Genomic DNA, 27,682 nt, shown 5'->3' with positions numbered 1-27,682 from the left:
CTACTCCCTCAGTTTTGATTTGCTCATTTGTAATCTGACTCTATGCTAGTGGCTGCCTAGCAGAGATGTGACCAGCCAATTTCTGCTTGGCTCGATCCCAGTTCTACCTACTGCTCAGATCTGTCAGCCTTCTTGTTCTCCTGAATGCCAGTTCTACCAGTTCTATGGATTTCATCAGTATAAAAACACTCCTTTCAGCTTATAAATTCCTAGAAGGCAGAGATTCTGTGTGTTAAGTTTGCTTTATAAACCATCATGAAAATATAGAAACCTAACATACATAGCTTAAAAATTACTTCCACTGTTTATCCATACTCATAATGGAAACTGTGTAGTATTCTTAAAACAAACATATCCAAGCCAAACTGGAAGTCCTATTTTAAAGCTCTCAAGCTACAATTCACAGAAGACATTCATATTCACTAATTTACTAAGACCCTACAATAATACTAACAGAAGTTTTCCATTTCTCCAAACTTCATAAATTCTATTTCTCCACAGTTTAATTCAGGATTTTCCAACTTCAGCGCTACTGGCATTTTGGACCAGATAATTCTTTGTGGGGTTTTTTTGGGGGGACGGATGGAGGGGGTGGGCAGGTGGGGCGGGTTCTCCTGTGCATTGTAGCAACATCCCTGCCCTCTATCCACTAGATCAGGGGTCCCCAAGCCCTGGGATCTAATGCCTGATGATCTGAGGTGGAGCTGGAGCTGATGCAATAATAATAGAAATAAAGTGGACAATAAATGTAAAGTCCATAAATCATCTTGAAACTACCCCTCCCAACCCCCCCCCTCCTTGGAAAAACTGTCTTCCATGGAAACGGTCCCAGGTGCCAAAAAGGTTGGGGACTGCTGTACCAGATGCCAACAGCACCCCCCCCCCCCCAGGTTTTGACAACCAGAACAAAACACAACCAAAACAAAATGTCTCCAGACATTGCCCATTCTCTGGAGGCGGGGGTGGGGGGTCAACCCAGTTGAGAACTACTGGTTTAATTTAATCTTGTACGTTACAATTAGATACTAATCTACATTCTTACAAGAAATAAGGATGAAATCCTCTGGTATTCTCAGAATGAATAACTTTGAGAACTTCATAGTATTCTAGAAGAACTTGGCCTTCTGCACAATCCCAGAAAGACAGAGTTCTAGAAACTAAATATCTGACCATCCAAACTAGTTTGAGCAGGCTGGGCAAAACTAAGGCACTGACACACAACACAGGATGGAAAGGAATACTCGTTCTTATCCATTTATCCCTTTCTCTTTGTGGCTCTAACTATACGTTATTTCATCAAGGGATACGTTATTTCATCAAGGGAAGTAATTAGCACCGCAGAGAATTTGAAGTATCATGTTTTTAGCAGTAAAAGCAGGTAGAATGTGTCTTTTAACAAATGTCTACTGAGTACAAGGCATCTGGGTGCATAGAAAGAGGCGTTAAGACAGAACCAACCTCATAACATAAATGTTGGAAGCATTTCAAATTTTTAAAAAAGGAAGCTAACTTTTTGGCTTAAGCTAAAGACAACAACAACAACAAAAGAAACTCCACCCACTCCACCCTCAGGATGTGTCATGAAATTGGACTGAATTCAAAGAGTGACCACTTTTGGTCACATCCAGGTTTTAAGCAAAGTTCAACTATAAATGATTTGCTGTGGTTACAGAGATATATTCTTTGGGGGAAAAAATTCTGTGTATATGTTTTATATTATCTGTGTTAGTTAAAATTTGATCCAATTTAACTTTTATCAGCCTGGAATCATTGATTGTCCTCTATTTCTCTGAGGTTTTACCATATCCTCAACCCCTAATGGAAATACCAATTTCATTTTTCCCCTAATTGAGCACATAATACCTAATGTTTATTACTACTATTCTGTACATTTTCCCACATGCTTGTTTCCTAATTTAATATCTTTGTGAAATATATTTTTATATCAATTGACCAAGTATCTAGAGATCAGTATTTTTCTTACCAATATATAAGCTCTTTACAGAAGATATTAACCTTATATAATACTTGTTGTAGTATTTCCCCAATCTTATTTCTGTTTTTATTATTCTTACATATGTAAATATTACACTTTGGAATATTCAAATCTGCAAACTGTTCTTTTCCCTTTTGTTTCCTTTTATTGTTCTGAAAGTGAGATACCCACTCTATAAGTCTGATCAATACTCAATTCCACTCTATTCTAATTTTCCTTTGATTTGAATTCTCATATGTAACATTTAACTCCTCTGAAATTTATCACAGTGTCAGGTATTAAGTGGCAGTCTATGTTAGTGCCCCTTCAACTGTTTAATGAGTTTTCTAAATTCAAATTTCTGAAAAAATGATTCCTTTTTATTTTTCATGCCTCCCTTGGCATGTATCTAAAATGTACCATGGATCTATTACTGTTTTTAGTAGTATTTAGTTTCAGTTACTGTAGTTTGTCTCTTCCCTTTCTCTCTTATTTTCAGATTTTTAACTTAATGCTTTGACTACTTTTTCTCCCAGATAAACTTTAGAAAAATATTGTCAGAGTAAAAAGAATCCCAACAACATTTTGAGTGGAAAAAATGATTTAAATTGGGTAGTAAAATTATATACTATCAGTTTTCCTTTTCAGGTACATGATTATACATTTATTTCACAAAGCCTTTTTCTTAAATATTTCACAAAAATTTAAAATTTTATTTTTATGTGTATTCATTTATTTCTTAAGATAATTATCAATAAGTACTTTTAATCACTTTTTTCCTAATGGAAATATTTATGTACTCTTGGTTAGTTTTCATGGCCCTCTTGTGATAACAAAAGATCTTACATAGTTTCAATGAACTCTCCTCTCCCTATATCTTTATAGTTGCTCTATAGGCTCTTTCAGGCAGCTTAGTCCTTGGGAATGTTCATACAATACAGGAATATCTCAGTTTCATTATATTAGATATATAGCCTAAGGGTACAGAAATACAGAAAAGCATGTTTGCTCACTTACTGCTCAACAATAGTAATTAACTAGTTAAATCAGTTGAACTCAAAATTATATGATTCTTAAATCACATCTGTAATCACATGAATCTAAAGAAACTAATCCCCTGAGGAATACAATATTCTAAGACAAAAGTCACAGGTTTTCAGAAGCTAAAAGACTGCATGTGAAACTCACATATACAGTCCAAGAACAGAAGATTAAATAAACCACAGAACTGATATATCATTAACCTCCAATTTCTGCATCAATAAAAAGAAGCAATAGGAGAGCCAATAGGAAATTGCAATCTACCCACACAAATTAAGGAAGGAATCAGTTGTCCATCACACAGTAGAAAACAGATTATGATACAAATGTATATTCCCTAAAGCACAAAACCAAAAGTTAAAAAATAAACTTAACTGGTAATAGCTTTCAGTTATTTCTGGATCACCACTAATTTCCTGAAAGCTCTCAAAAGGGAAAGGATCCCAAAGTACAGTGTGGTTACAGTTTTGTTTGCTTGTTTGTTTAGTTTAGTTTAGAAGTCAGGAAGATCAGACTAATAAGTAATATTATTATTAAGGTAACATTTACTGTGTGATTACTATGTGCTAAGTGCTGGTCTAAGCATTTTATAAATGTCATTTAATGTACCTGTACACACACACAAAACCATGAAATGAGTACTATTTTAAACCTCATTTTCCAAATAAGAAACCAAGGTTACACAACTAGTAAGTGGTAAAGACAAACCCAAATTTGACTGACCCCAAAATTCATGTTTTTAACTACCACAGTACGCTGCTTCATATGGATTCTTTACTTATTCAATTAAGAAACATCTACTGAGCACCTGCTATGGACATGATGCCTGACCTCGTAGGGCTTACAATTTTATGGTGGATACTTTCAAGGAAAAGGATAATTACAATCAATATGATGAAAGTTAAAATCCAGGTTGTACAGGATACCAGCACTTCACTCAGACTGAGGAGTCAGGAAAAGACTTCCTGGAGGTTTAAGCAGAGGATATGGCAGGAGAAGGGTGTCCCAAGGAAAAGAACAGCAGGCACAAAGGCCTAGTAATAAGAGAATATGGCATGCTTGGAGCTTAGCAAGGAATCTGGACTAGAGATACGCCTTTGGGAATCATAAGCATTTTTTTTCTAAGTATTCTTGCAATAACACCTTATATAAATAATCACATATTTCTGTCACCTGCTCATTGCCAGTAACCAAAAATGTTTGTCTAGTTAATGACAGGGGAGTGAGGAGAACAGAAATCATCAAGAATTCTTGAATAACTACATCTAGCTCATATAAAATTTAGAACACTACTAGGAAGCAGAAGCACAGAGCTTTATTCATTTGACTATAAAAAAAAAAGAATCCATATGTGCCTAAATAGATGGGTTTCTGCTCTCTCACTGACCACTGAGGATGTTAAAGGCATCCTGTACTCATGCTATAAGCTATCAAAGTAGTAACGAGGCATTGTACCAGCAGCTGAAGTTTAGTTCCCCAGGTGAAGAATTACAGTTGGTGATAATAAAAGTAAAAAGTAGGGTTTAAAACAGGCTGTCATAAGTCCCCAACAAGATGACAGTTCTTCCTTTGAGTCATTTACCATTTTTGTACCTTCATTTCAGGATTTATCGTGATCTATCTTACATTACAACAATTCAACATTCACTCATCATCTCTTTTTCTTAGAGCATAAATCATTAGGGGCAGGGAATTTATCTTTTATCTTCATAGGCTCCATAGTATCCAGCACTATGGTTGAACAGAATAAGTATACCACAAATATCTGTTCAGTTGCATGAAGTCATAACAGATAATGGCACCTAGGAAAGGGATAATGAGATCACACTATTTAGCATTCTGCCAAGTAGAAGAAATGAAATCACTAGCATTTTTTAATATAAAATTTTGAACTGACATATTAACCTGTAATCAGATACAGACCTTACTGAATTTTTGAATTATAAGACGTCTTAAAAATATATTATTGTATGTGGAGAACAATGATAGTAAGCTCATACAACAAAATATGCAACTTAAATATTTGGAAAAAATATCTTCAGATTATTACTTATCTGGTCATTTATGCTTGTCCATTTCCATTAAAGCAGAGGTTCTTGACTTTGGCTGCTCATTAGAACCATAGCGCTTATACAAACTCTCCACCCCTAGAGAACACGACTTCACTGGTCTAGGAAAGGGTCTGTTAGGCTCCCTGGTTATTCTCAGGTGCAGCCAGAGTTGAAAACCACTGTTAAAAACTAGGTCACATTTAAGTTGCACATAAGCTTGAAACCACACTCATGGACCTTGTAAACATTTAAGAATCTTGATCCTTCACAACATGTGACCTTGTGGTAAAAGATTTTTGAAACTTTAGCCATTTTTGCATAAATATGACAAACTTTGAAAATGCTGATCCTAATTAAAAAAAAAAAAAAAAAAAGCTGGTCATTAGGAAATGCTCACTGAAGGGTAATCAGAAAATCTTCCCATGTACTGTTTAAAAAGTAGATATAAGTAGATTGGATAAGATTTTGTAAGAGGGACTTCCCTAGTGGCACAGTGGTTAAGAATCCTCCTGCCAATGCAGGGGACACAGATTTGAGCCCTGGTCCAGTAAGATCCCACATGCTGCAGAGCAACTAAGCCCATGTGCCACAGCTACTGAGCCTATGCTCTAGAGCCCATGAGCCACAACTGCTGAGCCTGAGTGCCACAACTACTGAAGCCCGCCTAGTTCCACAACAAGTGAGCCACTGCACTAGGCCCGCGCACAACAAAGAGTAGCCCCTGCTTACCACAAATGGAGAAAGCCCATGCACATCAATGAAAACCCAACACAGCCAAAAATAAAACTAATTAATTAATTAAAAAATTAAGTAAATAAAATTTTTTAAAAACCTAACTTTAAAAAACAAATGGTAGGCTGGGACTGAAAACAGTTTTAAAAATCACATTAGTTTAGGTGTGATCATAGCACAACCTGGAGGCAATTCAAATATAGCTTTCCTATCGCACTACATATTTCAAATGAAAGTCTGGATTAGACAGAAATACGATGAGGAAGAAAGCAAACAAAAACGTGTTTAGGAGACTCAGGGGTTAGATGTTTTAAACTAGGAAAGTAACTTGATTTGCTCTTTTTGTTCTGTTCTGCTCAGTTTTTCTCTAGAACACTCTAACGCATTTCAAGGGTTTCCAAGGTTCCTGCTACAGTATGCCTCCTCCTAAATAAACTTAGATTGAAAAGAGTTATCCTAATAAAAATGTATAAAGAGACAAAAAAAAAAAAAAAAGAATGTGTTTAGGAGAAGTTTTAAAAGGTGGTAGAAATGACACAGGAAAAGACTAAGAAGCTTCAATGAATACAAAAAGTCTCAAAAGTTGAAGAAACTATAATCTCAAGACCAAGCTTAACAACCCCCAGCCACAAAACAGAAAGAAAACCACAATAAGTCATGTGATATTCAAATTGCTAAAAACCAAGAAGAGAAAAATCTAAATGAAAACAGAGAAAAGGACATATTGCATACAATTCAGATCTAACACAAAGTAATGAAGAGTACTTGAAAATGTCAAATAAGTGGAGAAATATAAAAGATCGTTTTCCTCAGTTTTAAGTTTCTAAAATCATAATTTACTGTTAAAAGCAAGAAGAATCACAATGTGTTGAGGCATCTGTAACAAAGGTTGCCCCTCATTATTTGCAGATTCTATACATGTGAATGTGCCTACTTGCTAAAATTTATTTGTAACCCCAAAATCAATACTCTCTGTGCTTTTTCAGTCATTTGCAGACATGCAGAGAAGGTAAAAAATCTGTCATTCTGTGCATGTTCCCATCTGAAATTGAACAAGGTAATGTTCTGCTTTATTTCAGCTCTCACACTAGAAAATGCATGTCCTTTTCACGGTCTATTTAGTGCCACGTGTTCTGAATTTGGGGGCTTTTCTGTGGTGATTTCTCTGCTTAAAATGGCCCCCAAGCATAGTGCTGATGTGATGTCTAGTGTTCCTAAGGGCAACAAGGCTATGATGCATCTTATGGAGAAAATATGTGTTAGATAAGCTTTATTCAGGCATCAGCTACAGTGCTTCTGGCCATGATATCAACGTTAATGAATCAACAATATATATTAAATACGGTATTTTTAAGCAGAAACACACATAAAACAAGGTTATCTATTTACTGGTTGACAAAAATGTAACCTGATGGTCTCAGGAACCTAACCCTGTATTTCCCCTAGGAGCAATGGTTCAGTAATCACTAATTTGATGTTTGAGGTCACTTTACAGAACATAAATATCACAAATAGTGAAAATTGACTACATGTAAAAATAAAGTGTGTAACAACAGCACAAATGACAACAGAAAGAAAAGATAAATATACTATTTCAAGGGATACGTTACATTACATATAGAGTGGTATGATATTGTTTAAAGATAGTCTATGATGAGATAAAGATACATACTACATAAACTAGAGCAAGGATTGGCAAATATTTTCTGTAAAAGGCCACAGTAATACTTTAGGTTTGGTGGCCCATACAGTCTTTGTCACAGCTATTTCTCTGCTGTTGCTGCATGAAAGCAGCCATAGGCAAGATATAAATGAATTAGCATGCTATGTTCCAATAAAACTCTATTCACAAAAAAAGATGATGGGGTGGATTTGGCCCACAGATGTAGTTTGCTGACCCCTGCACTAGAGCAATTGCTAAAAGAAATTTTTAAGAGCATAATAAACCAATAATGGAGACAAAATGAAATTATGTACCACACTTCTTTTGAAGCAGAAAAAAGGGAGAAAATGACTCAAGACCTGAAGGGAAAAATGGAAAACAATATATTTAACTGCATCTATATTAAAACTTGTGTTAAATATAAACAGTCTAAACACTTAAAAAGCAGAAGTTGACAGATTAAATTTAAAAAGCGTGACGCAACCACATGCACTCTACAAAAAATCCACATTACACATGAAGATACAAGAGAGGTTATAAGCAAAAACATGTAAAAAGATACCACAATGCAAAAAACTAAAAAAACAAAAAAGCAGAAATGGTTATATTAATACCAAAGTTGACTTTAGAATAAGATATACAACCAGAAATAAAGAAGTTATATTGAAAAAGGGATCAATATCAAAGGCTGTAAAAATCTCAAATGTGCTCGGAAAAGCTTCAAAAAAACATGAAGCAAAAATTGATTAAATTGAAAGGAGAAACAGGCAAATCTAAAATTATAGTTGGGAGATTTCAATATTCCTTTCTTAGTAAATGACAGAACAAATAAAAAGCAATCCATAAAGATATAGAAAACCCTAGCAACCAATTAACCTAATTGATATTTATAGAAAACTCCACTATACAAAAGCAGAGTACACATTTTTAAAAATTGCAAATATAATACACAGAATATATTGAAGGACAGTCCTATTCTATAAAACAAATCTCAGTAAATGTGCAGGTTGAAATCATACAAAGCATATTCCTGAGCCAAAATTGAAATAGGGCTAGAAAACGATATAACAGAAAAATATCTGAAAAACTTCCAAATTCTTCCAAATCAATCAATGGATCAAAGAAGAAATCACAAGAGAAATCAGGAAATAACTTGAACTGAATGAAAATAAAAACATAACATATCAAAGTCTGTGGTATGCAGCTAAAGTAGTGGTTAGAGGGAAACTTACAGCACTAGATTTACAGCACTTATTAACGGGAAAAAAAAAAAGACTCAAATGACCTAAGCTTCTACCTTAAAAAACTGAAAAAGTAAAACAAGTTAAACCCAAAGGAGGTAGAAAAAAAGAGAGAAAAAAAACACATCAAGAAAAATTAATAAAACCAAGAACTACTTCACTGAAGAAAATAAATAAAATAAAGTTGATAAAAACCTCTAGCCAGAAAGAACAATTTTTGGGAGTGGGGAGAGGAAGAAACACAGAAATTATCCATATTAGGAATGAAAAATGACACCGTCATCACTAGAGATCCTACAGACTTTCAAAGGATAATAAAGGAACATAGTGCACAATTTTTGCCAATGGACTTGATAACTTGGATGAAATGAAAATCTTCCTTTAAAGACACAAATTACCAAGGTTCATTCACAAAGAAGTAGACAACTTGAATAGCTCTACATCCATTGAAGAATAGGAATTGAGTTAAAAACCTCCTCAGGAAGAAAATTCCAGGCCCAGATGGCTTCACTGGTGAATTCTATTAAACACTTCAGGAAGTAAAATCAATTTTACACAAATTTCTTCAGAAAACAGAAGAGGGAGGGAAATAATTCCAAACTCATTTTGTGAGGCCAACATTACCTGGATACCAAACCACACAAAGATAACAGAAGAAAAAACTACAAACCAATATTCCTCATGATCTTACACAGAAAAAAATCTTAGAAAATATAGGTAAATTGAATCAAGCAAAGTATAAAAAGGATAATACTCATATATGATGACCAAGTGAGTTTGTTCCAGGAATGCAGGGTTGGTTCGACATTTCAAAGTAAGTCAACATAATTCATCATATTAACAGACTAAAAGAGAAAAATACACAGATGCAGAAAAAATATTTAATAAAATTCACAATCATTCAAGATAAAAAGTTTCAGCCAACTAGGAACAGACAGGAATTTCCTCAACCTGATGAAAAACATCTAAAAAACTTTACATGATACTTAATGGTGGCAGACTGAATGCTTTTTCTTTTAAGATTGGGAACAAGGCACAAATGTCCACTCTTATCACTTCTATTCAATACTATACCAGAGCTTGTAGTCTCCAGTACAAAATAAGAAAAAGAAATGAAATATTGGAAGGTGAGACATAAAACTATATTTACAAAAGACAAGATTATCTATGCAAAGAATCCTAAAGAAACTTTAAAAGCTATCAGAACTAGTAAGTGAATTTAGCAAGGTTGCAGGACACAGTGTCAATGTGCAAAAAATCAACTGTATTTCCATATACCAAAATGAAAAATCAGAAATTAGAAATTTTAAAAATCTCACTGAAAACTGCATCAAAAACATGAAACATAGATAACAAATGATGTAGACAATTTTGGTAGGCTTTTTTGTATAATCACCAAGCTGATTTTAACATTTATAGGGAAATGCAAAGGATGCAGATTGGGCTAAAGATTTTTGAAAAAAGAAGAATGCTGGAGGACTTACTCACTTGACACCACGTCTTTAAAAAACTAAAGAATTCAAGATAATGTGGAATTAGTTTAGGATACACACATAAGTCAATAAAGCAAAACAGTGTTCAGAAATGGCCCAAGATATATGTGGTCAACTGATTTACAACAAAGGTACTAAAGTAATTCAATAAGTGAAGAAGAGTCTTTTCAACAAATGGTCTTGGAAAAATCTGATGTCCTACATAAAGAAATGAAGTTTGACTCTTATCCTACCATATACAAAATTATTTTGAAACGAACTGTTGGACTGTGCCCCTCAAAAAGATGTTCAAGACCTAGCCCCCAGTACCTGTGAATGTGACCTTTGGAAACAGGGTCTTTGCAGATGATGAAGTTAGGATGTGGTCATTACGGTAGGCTCTAACCCAATACAACTGAGTCCTTATGAAAAGAGGAAATCTGTACACACAGTGAGACACTTTTAAAGGGAAAACAGAGTGAAGACACAGGGAGAACATGACATACAAGCCAAGTAATACCTGAGGCCACCGGAAGCTGGGAGAGAGGTACAGAACAAATTCTTGCTCACAGTCCTCAGAAGCAACCAACCCTACTGATACCTTGATTACAGATGTCTAACCTGAAGAACTTTCAGAAAATAAATTTCTGTTGTTTAAATCATGTGGCTGTGGTACTTTCATATAGCAGCTCCACGAAATTAATAATGGATTACAGACATAAAATTATGAAACTTCCAGAAAAAAACATGGGACAAAATCTTATCTTCATTTAGCCAAATATTTTTTAATATGAAACAAAAGCACTATCCATAAAAGAAAAAATTAACTGTACTTCATCAAAATTAGAAACTGTGGCTCTCCAAATAACACTGTTAAGAGAGTGAAGAGTGTAGTATAATTAAAAGCATATAAACTGTTATCAGACAGAATAGAATTAAAGCCAAAAACTGTGATAAGAGATAAAGAAGGTCATTAAATAATGACAAAGGGATCAATCCAATAACAGGATATATACATTTGTAAATATGAACCCAAAATAGAAATACCTTAATATATAAAGCAAATGTTAAAAAATCTGAAAGTAGATAGCAATACAATAATGAGAGGGGACTTCAAAATCCCACTTCCAAAATGGACCTATCATCCAGACTGCAAATCAGTAAGCAACACTGAATTTAGGCTACAAATTAGATTAGACACTTAACAGAAATTTACAGAACATTCCATGCAAAAACAGCAGGATGTATATTCTTCTAAAGCACACACAGAACATTCCCCAGGCTAGATCATATGTTAGGGCAAAAGACAAGTCTTAGGAAGACTGAAATCATATCAAGCATCATCTTTTCTGACCACAACAGTATGAAACTACAAATCAATTACAAGGGGAAAACACCGGAAAATTCACAAATATGTGGAGATTAAACAACATGCAACTGAACAAATGAATAGGTCAAAGTGAAATCAAAAAAGAAACAAAAAAATATCTTGCGATAAATGAAAATGGAAACACAATATACCAAAATTTATGGGATGCAGCAAAAGCAGTTCCAAGAGGGAAATTCATAGCAATAAACACCTACATTAAGAAAAAAGAATGATCTCAGATAAACAACCTATTTTATACCTCAAGGAACTAGAAAAAGAAGAAAAAGTAGTAATAAGAGGAAGGAATAACAAAGATCACACAAAAATAAAACAAAGACTAAAAAGTCAACAGAAAAGATCAATGAAACTAAGAGTTGGCTTTTTAAAAAGATAAACAAAATTGACAAGCCTTTACACAGACTTAAAAAGAAAAAAAGAGAGAAGACTCAAATAAAATTACAAATGAAAGAGAAGACACTACAACTGATATACATAAATACAAAGGATCAAGAGGCTACTATGAAAAATTACACACCAACAAACTGGACAGTTGTCTAGGAAGTAGATAAATTCCTAGAAATATGCAACCTACCAATCGTAAGGTAGGTTTGAGGAGTAGAAAATCTGAATAGACCAATTAATAGTAAGGAGGCTGAATCAGTAATCAAAAACTTCTCAACAGGGACTTCCCTGGTGGCACAGTGGTTAAGAATCGCCTGCCAATGCAGGGGACCCAGGTTAGATCCCTGGTCTGGGAAGATCCAACATGCCACGGAGTAACAAAACCCATGCACAACTACTGAGCTTGCACTCTAGAACCCAAGAGCCACAACTACTAAGCCCGTGTGCCCCAGAGCCCGTGCACCGCAATGAAGAGTAGCCCCTCGTCGTGGAAACTAGAGAAAGCCTGCAGCAACGAAGACCCAATGCAGTCAATAAATAAATAAATGAATTTATTTAAAAACAAACAAACAAACAAAAACTTCTCAACAAACAAAAGCTCAGAACTGGAGGGCTTTACTGGTAAATTCTACCAAACATTTAAATAAGAATACCAATCCTTCCTAAAAAGAACAACAACAACAAAAAAACAATAAGAATACCAATCCTTCTTAAATTCTTCCAAAAATAGAAGTGGAGAGAACACTTCCAAACTCATTTTACAAGACCAGCATTACCCTGATAATAAAGCCAGATGAGGACACTATAAGAAAAGAAAATTATAGCCTAACATCCATGATGAACATAAACACAAATATCCACAACAAAAATGTTAGCAAACTGAATTCATTAAAAGGATCATATACATAATCAAATGGCATTTATTCCAGGGATGAAAGGATGTTTCAACATACACATATCAATAAATGTGATACACCACATTAACAATACGAAGGATAAAAATCATATAATAATCTCAATAGATGTAGAAAGAGCATTTAACCAAATTCAACATTTGCTCATGACAAAAACTCTCAACAAAGTGAGTGTAGAAGGGATGTACCTCAAAATAATAAAGACCATATATTACAAGCCCACAGCTAACATCATACTCAGTGGTGAAAAGCTGAAAACTTTTCCTTTAAGATCAGGAACAAGACAGGATGTCCACTCTCACCACCTTTATTCAACGTAGTACTGGAAGTCCCAGTCAGAGCAGTTAGACAAAAAAAAAAATAAAAAATAAAAGAAATAAAAGGCATACAAATCAGAAAGCAGGAAGCAAAACTGTATATTTGCAGATGATGTGACACTACATATAGAAACCCTTAATGACTCCACCAAAAAAAACCTGTTAGAATTAACTTAAAAATTCAATAAAGTTGCAGGATACAAAGTCAATATACGAAAATCAATTACATTTCTATACACTAAAAAAAGAATAAAATACCTACAAATAAATTTAAATTTAACCAAGGAGGTGAAAGACCTATACACTGAAAATTATAAGACGATGAAACAAACTGTAAAGACACAAATAAATAGAAATATATTCTATGTTCATGAACTGAAAGAATATTAAGATACCCATACTACCCAAAATGATCTACAGATTCAATGCAATTCCTATCAAAATTCCAATGGTATTTTTCACAAAAATAGAGAAAACAATCTTAAAATTTGTATGGAACCACAAAAGACCCCAAATAGCCAAAGCAATCTTAAGAAGAACAAAGCTGGAGGCGTCATGCCTCTGATTTCAAACTATACTTCAAAGCCACAGTAATCAAAACAATATGGAGTTGGCATAAAAATGGACACATTAAATCAATGAAACAGAACAGAGCCCAGAAATAAACCCATGCATATATGGTCAATTAATTTACAACAGAGAAGCCAAGAATGGTGCTGGGAAAACTGGACAGCCACATGCAGAAGAATGAAACTGAAGTCCAGTCTTACACTATACACAAAAATCAACTGAAAATGGACTAGAAAAGACTTGAACATAAGACCTGAAACCATAAAACTCTTAGAAGAAAACACAGGAGGGCAAGCTCCTTGATACTGATCCCAGCAATGACTTTTTGGATTTGACACAAACAACAAAGTCAACAAAAGCAAAAATAAACAAGTGTGACTAAATCAAACTAAAAACTCTATAGCAAATGAAACCATTGAAAAATGAAAAGGAAACCTATGGAACTGGAGAAAATATCTGCAAATGTTCTCTCTGAAAAAGGGTTAATATCCAAAATATATAGAGAATTCATATAAATCAATAGCAAAGGAAAACAACACAAAACAAAAACAAAAAAACCCACCTACCAATTAGATTAAAAACTGGGCAGAGGAACTTAATAGACATTTTTCCAAAAAAGACATATGAATGACCAACAGGTACATGAAAAAGTTTTCCACCAATAAACAGAGAAATGCAAATCAAAACCAAAATGCAAATCACTTCACACATGTTAGAATGGCTACTATTGAAAGGATAATAATATACTGACAAGGACCTGGAGAAACGAGAACCTTAGTGCACTGTTGGTGAGAATGTAAATTGGTGTAGGGGACTTCCTAGGTGGCGCAGTGGTTAAGAATCTGCCTTCCAATGCAGGAGACATGGGTTAGATCCCTGGTCCGGGAAGATCCCACATGCCACAGAGCAGCTAAGCCTGTGTGCCACAACTATTAAGCCCATGTGCCACAACTACTGAAGCCCACACACCTAGAGCCCATGCTCAGCAACAAGAGAAGCCACACAATGAGGAGTCTGCACACCACAATGAAGAGTAGCCCCCACTCTCTGCAACTAGAGAAAGCCCGTGTGCAGCAACAAAGACCCAACACAGCCAATAAAAGTAAATAAACTTATTTTTTAAAAAAAGACAGCTTTTTAAAATAAATAAATAAATAAATAAATAAATAAATAAAGGGGTGCAGGTACTAGGGAACAGTATGGAGATTCCTCAAAAAATTAACAATAGAACTACCATGTGATCCAGCAATTCCACTTTTGAGTATACAGTCGAAGGATATAAAATCACCGTCAAATGAAATCTGCACCCTCATGTTAGTGCATCATTATTGACAACAGCCAAGACATGGAACAACCTACGTGTCATTGGCAGATGAGTGGATAAAGAAAATGAGGTATGTATGTGTGTGTGTATATATACACATATTATTATATATACATATTATTATTATTCAGCCATAAAAAGAAGGAAATCCTACCATTTGCAATAACATGGATAGACCTTGAGGACATTATGCTAAGTGAGATAAGTCAAGCAGTAAAAGACCAATATTGTATGATTTCACTTACATGTGGAATCTGGAAAAACTAGAGTTGGTGACTACTAGAGACAAAGGGTAGAAGGTGGGGAAATGGGTGACAGTGATCAAAGGGTACCAACTTCTAGTTATATGATAAATAAGTTCTGACAATGTAATGTACAGTATGGTGACTATAGTTAACAATACTTTATATCTGAAAATTAAGACATCTTACAAGTTCTCATCACAAGAAAAAAATTACTATGTGAGATGCACCAAAACTTGTTGGGAGGATTAAGCAGAAAGTGTGTTCCAAGTTCCTGACATAGAGTAGGCACTCAATAAATGCTGTCAATTATAATCTTCCTCTTCCCCTCCCCCATACCTTTGTTCACTCTGATTTTTTTGCCTTGGTATGTACTTCTTACCTGCCATACACTGATTTACTCATTCTTTAAGTATGAGGTGAAATGTTACATTTCATATGACGCCTCCCACATCTTTTATCAACCTGAGAAGAGTACTTTTTATTTTAACTTCACTTTCTACTTTTCATATTTTATTCAGGTGAATGTTTCCCTTACCAGACTATAAGCTTTTTGAGGGAAGGGACAACATCTGGTTAATCTACTTCCTAAAATTTAACCAGTGCTCTATCTTTAGAAGGTTCAATAAATGTATTTACTAAGAACAGAAATAAGAAAGGCAGGTGTACCCATCAGAGTCCTGGGAGTTAACCTGAAGCTGTATATGTGTAGGTAATGGAAGTAAATGATTAGCAAGCAAGAATCCAAGACAAGAGAGAAGGTAAAAAAGAAAAGAACTTTTGACACAGTTTTTCCATCTCCCAGATGAGTTAGGGATCCATGAAACCTCTCTATAAAACCCGAGAATCTGAGTTGGTTCCCTTCAGATTTCTTTCCAGTTAGGACCTGAGTAGGTCATTCCTTGAAATTCCTTTCTCCTTTATCTGTCTCTACAGTGAAGACCTAATTTAGATTAAATGATTCAGAATTTCACAACTGGAATTACACACTAGAAATCATCCCAACTCAATCATTTGATAGATGTGGAATGTAATCCAGAGAAGTCAAATCACACAAAATTATGCAGTTAATAAACAACAGAGGTGGGAAGTCCCTGGAGGTCCAGTGGTTAGGACTCCATGCTCTCACTGTTGAGGGCCTGGGTTCAATTCCTGGCTGGGGAACTAAGATCCCGCAAGCCGTGTGGCATGGCCAAAAACAAAGGAACAAAAAACAATAAAGCTGACCTAGTTACAAGCTCAATACTCTTTTTCACTACACTTAAACAATGGTTAGGATTCTAACACGTCAAAAGGAGTGTGTAATAAAATTATGTCACATACATGCTATATATTTTTGCCAAACACATCCCCATATCACGACAATACTGATTCAAATTCAGTTCACCATGATATTCATTTTATGCTGGTTATCTCCATGATCAATAATTCTACTTTATATTTGCATAAAGTTTATCCTGAATTACCTTTTCCTGAGCTCTACCTTATTTCCTTGACTTTGTTAGAATTTTTCATGGATTATGATTTTTTTTTTTATAAATTTATTTATTTATTTAATTTATTTATTGGCTGCATTGGGTCTTCGTTGCTGCACACGGGCTTTCTCTAGTTGCTGCGAGCGGGGGCTACTCTTCATTGTGGTGCGTGGGCTTCTCATTGTAGTGGCTTCTCTTGTTGTGGAGCGTGGGCCCTAGGCGCATGAGCTTCAATAGTTGTGGCACATGGGCTCAGTAGTTGTGGCTCACAGGCTCTAGAGCACAGGCTCAATAGTTATGGCGCAGAGGCTTAGTTGCTCCGTGGCATGTGGAATCTTCCCAGGGCAGGGCTCGAACCCGTGTCCCCTGCCTTGGCAGGCAGATTCTTTACCCCTGCGCCACCTAGGAAGTCCTGGATTATGATTTTTAATCTAGTTTCCTAAGAACTTGACCCATCTGACCCATTTCTCATACCTATATTAATGAGGAAGTTAACATTAATTCTAAAATAATCCTAGAATTTTAGAAGAAAATCGGTAGAAAATCAGTATGCCTCTATATAAATATAAGAAGTAAAATTTCCAAAGGTTGAAAACTGAGTAATACAGACTCTACCAAAACATTAACTATGAATTTCTGTGGGATCAAAAAAAGAGAAACAATAAAGTTACAAATTGTATTTAAGTTAAAATCTTATCTTTAAAAACCTAGTTGCAAAAATATTTATTAAAACCTCTTTTAACATCTGATGAAAGGGAAATTAAAAGCAAAGATAATTAAAGACACAAAGATAGTTCTACAGACCCACAAAAGCCAATCTAATCTTACTTTAGGCCACATTTAAATAGGTAAGTCACTGTTAACACACAGGAGACATGGGTCATTTTCACAACCACATAACATTTTTTTGACTGTTAATTACTTCTACATCAGAAGATAATGACAAACCATGTGAAGCATAAGGAACTGAAACAAAAACAGTAAGATGAAGGAGCATGACTCCAAATACATTAATCTTACTGACAGGATTTTTAAAACATAAAGTATACTAATTTGTTTGGTCCATTAGACATAGACTTGGGCCATAGTGGCTTGGCCCATTAAAAAGAAAATGTAACCAATTCATACTACTTATATAGTTTTATGATAAAATATAGAACATATCAGCTCATCCATCACATCAAGATTATTAAAGAAATTTAGCTAAGATTTCCTTAAAAAATGGTATGGTACAGAGCAGGGGGTGAATAGATGGGAAGCAAATTAAAATCACCATCAATTTTAAATTTTTCACATATTCTGATCTATATTACAGCTCATTTACCTAATTTTTAAAAGACAGAGAGTGTGGTCCTCTGGCACTTTAGGTGAGATCAGGATCTAAAGGGAACAAAGAGGGTATACAAAATGGCAGCACACAGAGTACCTAGGAAGAACAAGGTGTGGACCTGGACTCAGCAGCAGCTGTGTCCCATCCTTTTGGTAAGTCCCCTTGATGCCTTGTGCCTTTAACCTCCTGACTGTTTTCTCTGAAAACAGATGATATTGCTTAAGTCCTCTTGACTTTACACTGATTTTCCTGCTCTTAGAGACAAACTGAATATGCAGTATTTTAAAGCTTGGATATAGGCTCCAGCTGTTAAGACTCAGAAATTTCAGACTTTAGGCTTTAGTTTATTAGGACTCTCTCCCAAATGCTCAGAATTAGGATATAAACAACTGATTGATCCATATGTGTTAACTCATTGTTGCACGTATAATTTATAGAAAAGCAGTAGAAACAATATTAATTAGAAAAACTATTGACATAAATAGCATGCAAGTACCTTTTGATAAACAATGGAGCACACAAGATCCTTGACAGCAGATAAAGATAGTTCCTGGGCTTCGATGGTAATACTCTCCCGTGTAAGGCCAATTTGCAGTAGAAATGAGATTGTATGCACTGAGCCTCTGGAATTGGTGAGTGACGGTGCACTGAAGCTTCCATTAGAGAGTCGCGCAGAGAGTCCTGTTTTAGGACTTGAACACGGAGAAGAAGCTGGAAGCACAGCAGGAAAAGTTGCAGGTATTACGGACTTCTGGGCTGATGGAGGAGAATTGTTTGCAGACATCTGCCTTACTTTAATCTTTTAAAACAGTTGTCAATTCTTTTTCAATGGTTATGAAGAGGCCTTAAAATCACAGCAGTAAAAAAATGACTGTACTTTTGGATTTAGTTGAAAGCTTCTTTATTTCCTCTTTTAAGCCACTCATGCTGATGACGGCAAGTTCTACAACTGTGAGTTGAATATACAAAAGGTCCTACTTCCCTTAATATCAGTCCCATCAAAAAAGAATCTTGTCTTTAGGACCACAACCAGAGTTCTGAAAAGGATTTAACATCACTGAATTATCCTCATCAGAAGAGAGACATTATTTACTAAACATCTTCATCTATTTTCTTTTAAGTCTATTCTTGTCTCTCTTTTTCAATTTCAGAGAATACATAATGAATAAAAGTCGTTTTTCTGTCAAAATAAAATCCTCCTGGTTTAAAAAATAAAAAGTATTTAGGATTAATCTATTCAGTACTTATCCTTCGGTTCACTGACCCAATGGGACACTTTCTCAACTGTCCACACCTTAAATCACCTTCTCAAATGTCCTCATTTTCATTTTGGAGGAGTAAATTTTTCCAGGATTAAGCACAAAGGCTTTTTAAAGTTGTACAGGGATATTCCACTTGATGAATGGGTCCATCGAGAAAAGTTGATGCCTTCTGAAATGTAGGTAGCCTGGAAGAAATTTTTAAAAAACTTTCAGTATTTTAGACTCACTTAACATTATTTGAAAAATGCAAGAATCCTTGTGCTTTTTTTTTAAATGATAAGTTTTCGCTGTATGTTTATAATTCACCAATAAATTCTAATGGGTAGCCTTTTTTTTTGTTTTGGGGGGGTCTAGTTATCAGAGCCCATAATTTCAGGGAGAGCCTCCTGTTAAAAAAAAATAAAAATAAAAATACGCTGGTATTCCTCACTAATACCTAAAACTTGAAGGTCAAACGCTTTTATTCCACAAATACACAACTGAGTTATGACAAAAACTGAAAAATAGAAGGGACAAAAAAGAAAAGTAAAACTGATATTGTTATAGAAGTAAAGTAAGTACCACTTGGTCATACAAAAGATGTATAATACTGCCCTAACATAGACAAGAACATTCTTATTTATATTAAAAGTTTAAATCTAGGCAGATTTCTTTCAGAAAACTAAGGAAGCATACACTAAACACAGTCATATGGCACACAAATAAGTGTAAAAGACAACTTAACACAAGAACATAGGAAAAAGTGATCGTCATAAAAAAATTTCTGAAAGTAAAAAAGAGAACATTAGCACAGTTACATATGTATCACACTTTTACATAAGGACAGTTCAAAAACTAAAAGTACGACCTCATGGCTAAGGGAAATGGCTCACAGAGATGGATCTTTCAATTTAAATTCCATCTATATATCTGTATACAAGTCTAATGATAAAAGAGTGAAGAATCCAGTGCGGCTGCAGAATGACCCTCTGGAAAGTAGTTAATGGGGCTAAATAAATGAGGATGAACATAACAGAAGAGTAAAAACATATAGTATCAAGAATGAGAAAGTTCAGGAAAAACTAAGGCTAAGAAAAAACTGCTTAAAGATAATGCTTTTAGAACTACATTCAGATAAATAATTTTTAATCCATCTTACACTGTACAGTAGTTAACATCTTGTAAATGTTTTATACACTTTATCTCACAATACCTCTTTGGAATTTGACAAGGCAAATATTATTTATCATTATTTCTGCAGATGAGTTAACCGAAGCACAAACAGATAATCTGCCCAGTATCACATGGTTATTAAGAGGTGGAGTGGGAATTAGGACCCAAGTTTCATACTTTCCTACCAAGTGCTATCGCCACAATAACATACTATTTCTCAAAAAGAACAAGGAACTGAGAGAATCACTGCTCAGAGAGGATGTTGTTAAGGTTGAGAGAGCATATAGAGAAGGCAGAATTGCTCAACTTGTGTTTTGCTTACCTCCTCTCAGTTTTTAAACTAAAGATATAGAAGAGCATTGAGAACTGAAACCTGAGCCTTGTAAATAAGAGAGACTAAAACACCTTTATGTGAGTGCAAGTTTTTAGGTCCAGATGCAATCTACCCCATGTTGCTAAAGCAATTAGTAAGTGCAATAGCAAAGCCGACTCCTATCACCTTGGAGAAAGAGCTCGGAAAGAGAAACCATCATGGCTTGGAGATGGGTCAGAGTTGCTTCAAATGTTGTGCGCTAGGATTTGGGAAGCAATTTCAGAATCTACAGACATAAAAACTTAATATTAACCCTTGGTCAAATCTGAGAATAGATGATGAAAGCAAATGGTTTTTGAATATTTAGAAAAGAATATGATGATCACTGGAAGTCAGCACAACTTCAAACAGAATAATGCCAAATCAACTACATTCACACCTCTGAAAAAAGTGATTATTAGCCTTTTTAGATGAAGGAAATAACTCACAGTAATTGAGCTCTGATAGACACTGTTCTAAACATTCCATATGTGTTTCCTCATTTAGTCCTCAAAGCAACCCATTCTGTAGTTGACAAAATTGGCTTAGAGATTAAAGTACTTGCCCAAGATCACACAATTAGCAAAGCCAGAGAAAAAATTAGTGTATTCTGGCCAAAACAATATTCAAGATGGTATTCCACGCTATTTTTGTAAATATGTTGAGTATGAGTTGGATGTTAGTGTAGCTGGTTAAGTCTGCTGCTATGTATCAACCTAGAGAAGCCTTTAGGGGAGTGCACTGGAACTCTGCCCCTGGCCCTACATTGTTTTTGATTATTTATAATATAATAAAGACATGGGAGACATGCTTATAAAATCCTCAGATTGTACAATCTGGGAGAAATAAACTAAAATTCAAGTGAACTATAACAATGATGAGTGTAAAGCTTTGCATTTAGTTCAAGAAGTTAAATGTGCAATATAGAAATGGAGAAATGCTGACTCAGAATCTGTTCATTCGAGGAGTTATCAACCCAAAAGTTTAATAGTGGCTGCTAACGTAACGGGTGACTAAAAGAACTAATGTAAACAAACATAAACCCCCAGGACACTGAGAACACATTAGCATCAATCATTACACTGGTTGTTAGTCAGCTTACATTACCACTGTATTCATTTTTACAGTCCACACTTTTAAGAGCTATATTGATATAAAAAAATAATAGAGTATATATCCAGACAAAGCTGAAAACAATGTCATATGACAAATTATGCTTAACAAAACCAAACAATAGTGGTCTTCAAATATATGAAAACGTGTTAAGAGAATAATTATTTTTCCCCATTTTTACATAGATGATTTATTTCTTACTATTGATAACAATGTATTCATTTATGAAGTGTTATCCCTACTCACACCACACACCCAGGAAGTTGTGCTACTGGGTGGACACAGTGCAAACATAAGATTAGGAAATTAACAGAGAATAATTGGTTTTATTTAGTATCACTGCAGAGGGTAGAGATAAAATGAAGATAACAGCACTACTTACTTACCTTACAGGATGTTATGAGGACTACACTACTCCATGTACAATACCTACAACGGTACCTGGCTTATCCTAAGTGCTCAGTAAGTTTTAGCAATTTTCATAGTAATTAGATATAAGAATTAACAATTAAGCTCCTACTTTACACTAAACACTGCAATTGAGACATCATACTTCATTAAATCCTTGTTATGACACTAGGAAATTTGTTTAACTCTGTTTTACAGAAAATGAATCAGAGTTTTAGAACTGTTGCTTGCCCATGACTATACAGCTAATAAGTGATGGAACTGGGATTCACACCAAAGTTTCCCTGACTCCAAAGCCCATGTTCTTTATACTACTTCATTTCATCTCTAACAATCTAACAACAATCTAGAACAGGTTTTCTCATGAGTAGTGAGGTCCTTAACATACCTGACTTGAGCAGTTTCAAAAAGCTGAACAATGGTCATAAAAAGCTGAGTAAAATATCTATGAATAATACTCTATGAAGGTTAAATACTTTAACATACAAGATACTACTGTATTCAAGAATAATAATTTATTTGTGATGGACATCTTCCCACTAAATTTCCATTTTATAATACTTGCTAATATTAGACAAATAACAGTAACTGTCTTATAATTACAATCAACTACCAGAACTATTGATAACTATTAATAAATTATATGTTACACTTTTGCATAAAATTTTTTTACAGTTTCATTATGAACATTAATAGAAGAGACTTAGTGAGCTGTCATATTCACTTCTGCCCACTCATTCCATCTGTTTTCCCTCTCCTTGTTTTGCTTTATGGAACCTTGATTTGATCTGTAAGATGCAACAAGATGTAGGATGCAAAATATTAAGACTAAATATAAAAAAAATTAATAACTAATTTATTTTGTCTTTATGCTTCAATCAGAAAACTGAGACAATAGTACATCTTACTAATTTATAAATCAATTAGATACGTTTGTTGCTAATAGCTATGAGTTGGCAAGCATTTCTAATATGTTTATTTGCAACATCTCAAATATTCTTTGGGGGAATTATCTGTTACATATTTCATTCAAATGAAATTGTCACTATTGTTGAATGGAATCAAAAGATGGCATATTAAAGGAATCTTGAGCCCAACCTGCCCTGTTATTACAGGCAAGGTAAAAACAAAGGCCCTGAAAGTTAGATGGCTTAAAGGAGGGTTACTTCACGGTAACATCACAAGTTGATCTACCCTTTCTCTCCCTCTCCCTCAACTCCCCCTACAAGTACATTATCTCATTTCTTAGCAAAGCCTCTAATTATAAGACATTCTAATGGCAGCACTTTCATTCAACAAATATTTACTGACTGCCTATTATTTGCTAAACTGTTATGAGAGACTAGGGTTGTACAGCAGTGACCAAAACAGACATGGCTATCGCTCTCTCTGGAGCTTACAGTGTGATATGGGACACACATATTAGACAAATATTCACATTAATAGCAAGGCAATTACAAACTATGAAAAGTGATATGACAGAGTATACTGAGAGGAACTAATCTCAACTGAGGTCACAGGCAAGGCACCTTTAAGGAAGCTAAAACCTAAAGGATAAGTAGAAGTCAGCCAAGCAGAGAGAGAAGCAAAGAGGATTCCAGGAAGACAAAACAAACCCAGCTAGTAAATACTTCAAAAGGAAGTTCATTATTTAGTGTAGCCAGTGTCTTTTTCGTACCCAGTAAAGGCAAAAGTGAAGAGGTAAAAGACTTTTTCTATTCAGAATACCATAATATTTACCATGACTCCCTACCAGTAATAGGTTTTCCTGGTTCCATTAAGTTTTGTGGGCTAGGAATGCTAATGAATGCAAGGTCTTTTTTTTTTTTCCCTGTTGATAAGTATAGTATTTTTTAGTATGTAAAAAAGCATATGGCCTTTTTCAATTCAATACTGACCAGAGTCCTGAAGTCAGTACCCACATTCTACTCTGACACAGGCTTGACTTTGCTTAGTAATACTGATGTTGTTTTTACATCGTATAAAAAATCCAAATAACTTTGTTGTTGGTTTTTAAAATCATAGTTTCTAGCAATCCCTACATCTACTTATATATTTTCAAAACTGTAACTATTATCTTAGATTAATATAAATATTTTTCTTCCTAAGAGCTCAGCATTCAACTAAATTGTTGCTGGTAAAATTCTGCTCATCTAAACCAGGGATATTTGAATCTGTCTCTTCCACTGTCAGAAAGAAGAGAGAGCACACCAAGTCTGCTCTCTGCCCGGGCACTGAAAAGTTTATCCAGTAGTAAGATTACGGACTGCCAGTCTGGCAATGCTGTACAAATTTACTTTGGGCTTGATGTATCTTCACCTCTCTTTGCACCAGTGATATCTGAGAAATCTGACTGTCTAATAGCCAATGAGCAATTTCTTACATACAGCCACTTTCTTCACACAAGTGGAGAAAACCTTCTACATTGAAATTAAAATTAAAACATCTCCTGAATACATTATCTCAAGTTTTTTCATTAATGAGACAACTGCTCGAAAGAGGCTCACATACAAGTTCAATCTGAATTACATAATCAGAGAGACTCAAAACACTATCTGCACAGATTATGAATCATAAGCATGATTATAATTAAATCAAATTAAAAACTGTATTGGCCAATAATTTCTCAATATCAAGTTCTGAAAAAGTAGTTTCTTTTTAAAATGAGCAATTAACTCTAATATGGTAATATTTTCATCAACTTTGGAATTTTTTAAAAATGAGAACAAAATATCCCTTAAGAAAACGTGCATTTAAATGACCATTCTTTTTTCTGTATGAGATTTTTCCAATTCTTATATAATTTAAAAAATTTAATATCCAAAAACTTGATTTATTAAGCTTTCTTTTTTTGGCACGGCAGTTTTTAGATTAAAAGCAATCCATTAAGAGAGACATTTCTATTTTAAAGACGTCACCTCATGAAACTGAAAGCTTATAAAATTTATATATTTAAAAGACTCACTACAATTTAAGATGCTTAAAAAATTCATTTCAAGATAATAAACCAATCAACATTCTTGAATCTGAGTCATCCCCAAAAGTTAAAAGCTACATACCAAATTACAGAACTTAGGATGGAAAGCTGGCTTGTCAAATGTTCAAGTTCCTCTGATCAGGCTGACCACATCTACATTACCTACCGAAACAAAACCTAACATGAAGGCTTCTGTGACACGTTTTAAATACTTTTAATATAACTTGTAACTTCTTTCTGGCTGAATGTCCATGCTTGCTCTGAATCCAGATCCTAACAGGGAAGGAGGAAAAGGTTCCTTTACTAAGTAAAACTGGCGTACATCTCGGTCGGCGAACTTTATAGATGCTTTCAGCAACAAATCCAAGGGTGTTTCCCACCTTCACAGTATTAAAGTTGGTAAGTAAGCTTGATCTAAGCAAAATCATAGCTGCCAAAACTTTTAGAAATACAGCATTAAGTACAAAGTAGAAACAGTATAAGACCATCACGATAACATTTTCTAGGGTACAAATTACGGTATTTTAAAAGTTTTCGTTTCATTTGCCTCTACAGCTCATTAAGGCTGTGTCGAACAAAGTAGCAGTTCAGGGTGTAACTTATCCTTCCTAATCAAAGATGACACCGATAGTCTTATTTCCTGTGGGGATGGGTGTGGCTGAAGAGACAGTTACGTCCAAGCCATCAATCTGTGTATGGAAAAGTCTGCAGCTCTCACACGCTGTCGCTCGATTTATATTCGTGCCTGCACACGGCAAGGCCTATGCTTCTGACTGCGATGACTTCAAATAAAATATCCAACAGGCAATCGCATAGTATGTGGTTATTTTCATTGCTCAAAGACACAGTCGCGCTCCTCAGTGTTTTATCTTAAGGAAAACCTCCCGGGGATGAGACTAACTCGGAGCTACGCTGCAACTTGCAAAACTAAAGAGACTCCGGAAACTGGGGTGGGGGCTTACGTTCCCTAAGCACCGTCGACTCAACCTTTGAAACGCGTACAAGGTAAAGTGGTGAAAAGAAAAAGGGAAGGCTCGTCCAAAATCCGGCAGGGCGAGTGCCGCGGGTCTGGCGTGGGGAGTTGGCTGGGGGGCACCCGGTAAGACACTGGGACCGAGCGGCCGGGCGCGGTGGTCGCCGGCGGAGCGCGCCTCCAAGTTGGCGTTGGCGCCCACGCCGGAACTTGGCCCCATCTGGCGGCCGCGCCGGCGCCCCCGCTCGCAGCGGCGCCCACCGCCCGCTCCTCCCGCCGCGCGCTCCGCCAATTTCCCGCCCAACCCCGGCGGCCGCCGCCCAGCCGGGCGCGGGGTCCGAGTCCCGCCGCCGCCGCCGCCGCGTGCGGGCCGGTGGGGGAGGGGCGGTGGCAGCGGCTGCCGCCGCCTCACCCGACGGGCCGAGAGAACAAAGCGGCGGCCGCGGCCGCGCTAACTTTTTCGGTGTCTGCTCCGCGCTCCCCGAGGCGACTACTTACAGAGGCGGGCTCGGCCGGTCGTGAGAAACTCCGCGGCCGCCAGCCACTGGGTCCCGGACCAGGCGCCAGCGAGGCTTCACGCGCCTCGCAGGATCCCGCCCGCCGCAGACGCCCCTTCCTCCCTCCCTCCGCCCCGTCCCGTCCTGAGGCCCGAGGGCGGGGGGCCGGGGCGTGCGGGGCGGGGGCGCGTGAGGGGCGGGGGCGCGCGGCCGGCGCGGGGCCTGCCGGGAGCTGTAGTCTCCCCGCGGTCTCGAAGCGGTGGTGGCAGCGCGGGGATGTTGCCCGCGGTCTGGACACCGTGCGGGGGCAACGAGAGCTCCGGGTGCTTTCGGGCTCGCTCTGCACCCTCTGAGGTCCTGGCGTCTCCGTGAGCCCTGAGGAGCGGGGCGCGACCTTGTTCTCATTCCAGTCACGCCCTGTACCTGATACCCGTTATTGCTGCTGAACTGCCTTTTTCTCTATTGTCGTTCGCTCTGATAGAGGCTGGACGGTGGCAAGGGGGCAAGAGGCGACAAGCTGCACACAGGACTTGTGAGGGGTCTACAGTGGAGAGCAGTTTTCACCCTGAGCTATCTCATCACTGCTCCCCGTGTTTCCCTCCCGAGTGCTTGCCCTCCAGGTGGCCCCTTAGCCCAGCAGCCCCGGGCGCTCCAAACCTAGGCAGATACATCCAGAGCCCTTCACCTAAAGCAGGGTAAACTGAAGTCTCTGCTTTCACTGTGTTTTGTGTATCTTCCTTGTACATCTTTAACCCCCAGTGTGCCCCCACCATCAGAGTGAAGTGCAGCCAAGAATCACCGAACCTAGGTTTCCACGTGACATTGACAAG

General features: G+C 36.4%; 1 protein-coding gene across 3 annotated transcripts in view; it reads right to left on the bottom strand.

The window, feature by feature from the left end:
* PRKD3 (protein kinase D3) overlaps positions 1-27,097 on the bottom strand; it is a 79,582-nt gene extending 52,485 nt beyond the window's left edge. Inside the window, exons 1-3 of one of the 3 annotated variants that reach the window (XM_057743654.1) lie at positions 26,854-26,985; positions 25,465-25,544; positions 18,615-19,565 (exon numbers count right to left, since the gene is read on the bottom strand). In XM_057743654.1, coding sequence (XP_057599637.1) covers positions 18,615-18,902 — 288 coding nt within the window. In that variant the 5' untranslated portion in view covers positions 18,903-19,565; positions 25,465-25,544; positions 26,854-26,985. Of the gene's footprint in view, positions 1-18,614; positions 19,566-25,464; positions 25,545-26,853 lie in introns of all 3 variants that reach the window. The other 2 variants (XM_057743655.1, XM_057743656.1) reach the window with 2 other exon arrangements.
* Positions 27,098-27,682: the final 585 nt, after the last annotated feature.

This window comes from Hippopotamus amphibius, chromosome 7, assembly GCF_030028045.1.
Source record: "Hippopotamus amphibius kiboko isolate mHipAmp2 chromosome 7, mHipAmp2.hap2, whole genome shotgun sequence".
Taxonomy (NCBI): Eukaryota; Metazoa; Chordata; class Mammalia; order Artiodactyla; family Hippopotamidae; genus Hippopotamus; species Hippopotamus amphibius.
The sequence above is the reverse complement of the archived record's forward strand: the minus strand, read 5'-3'. Positions and strand labels throughout refer to the sequence as shown.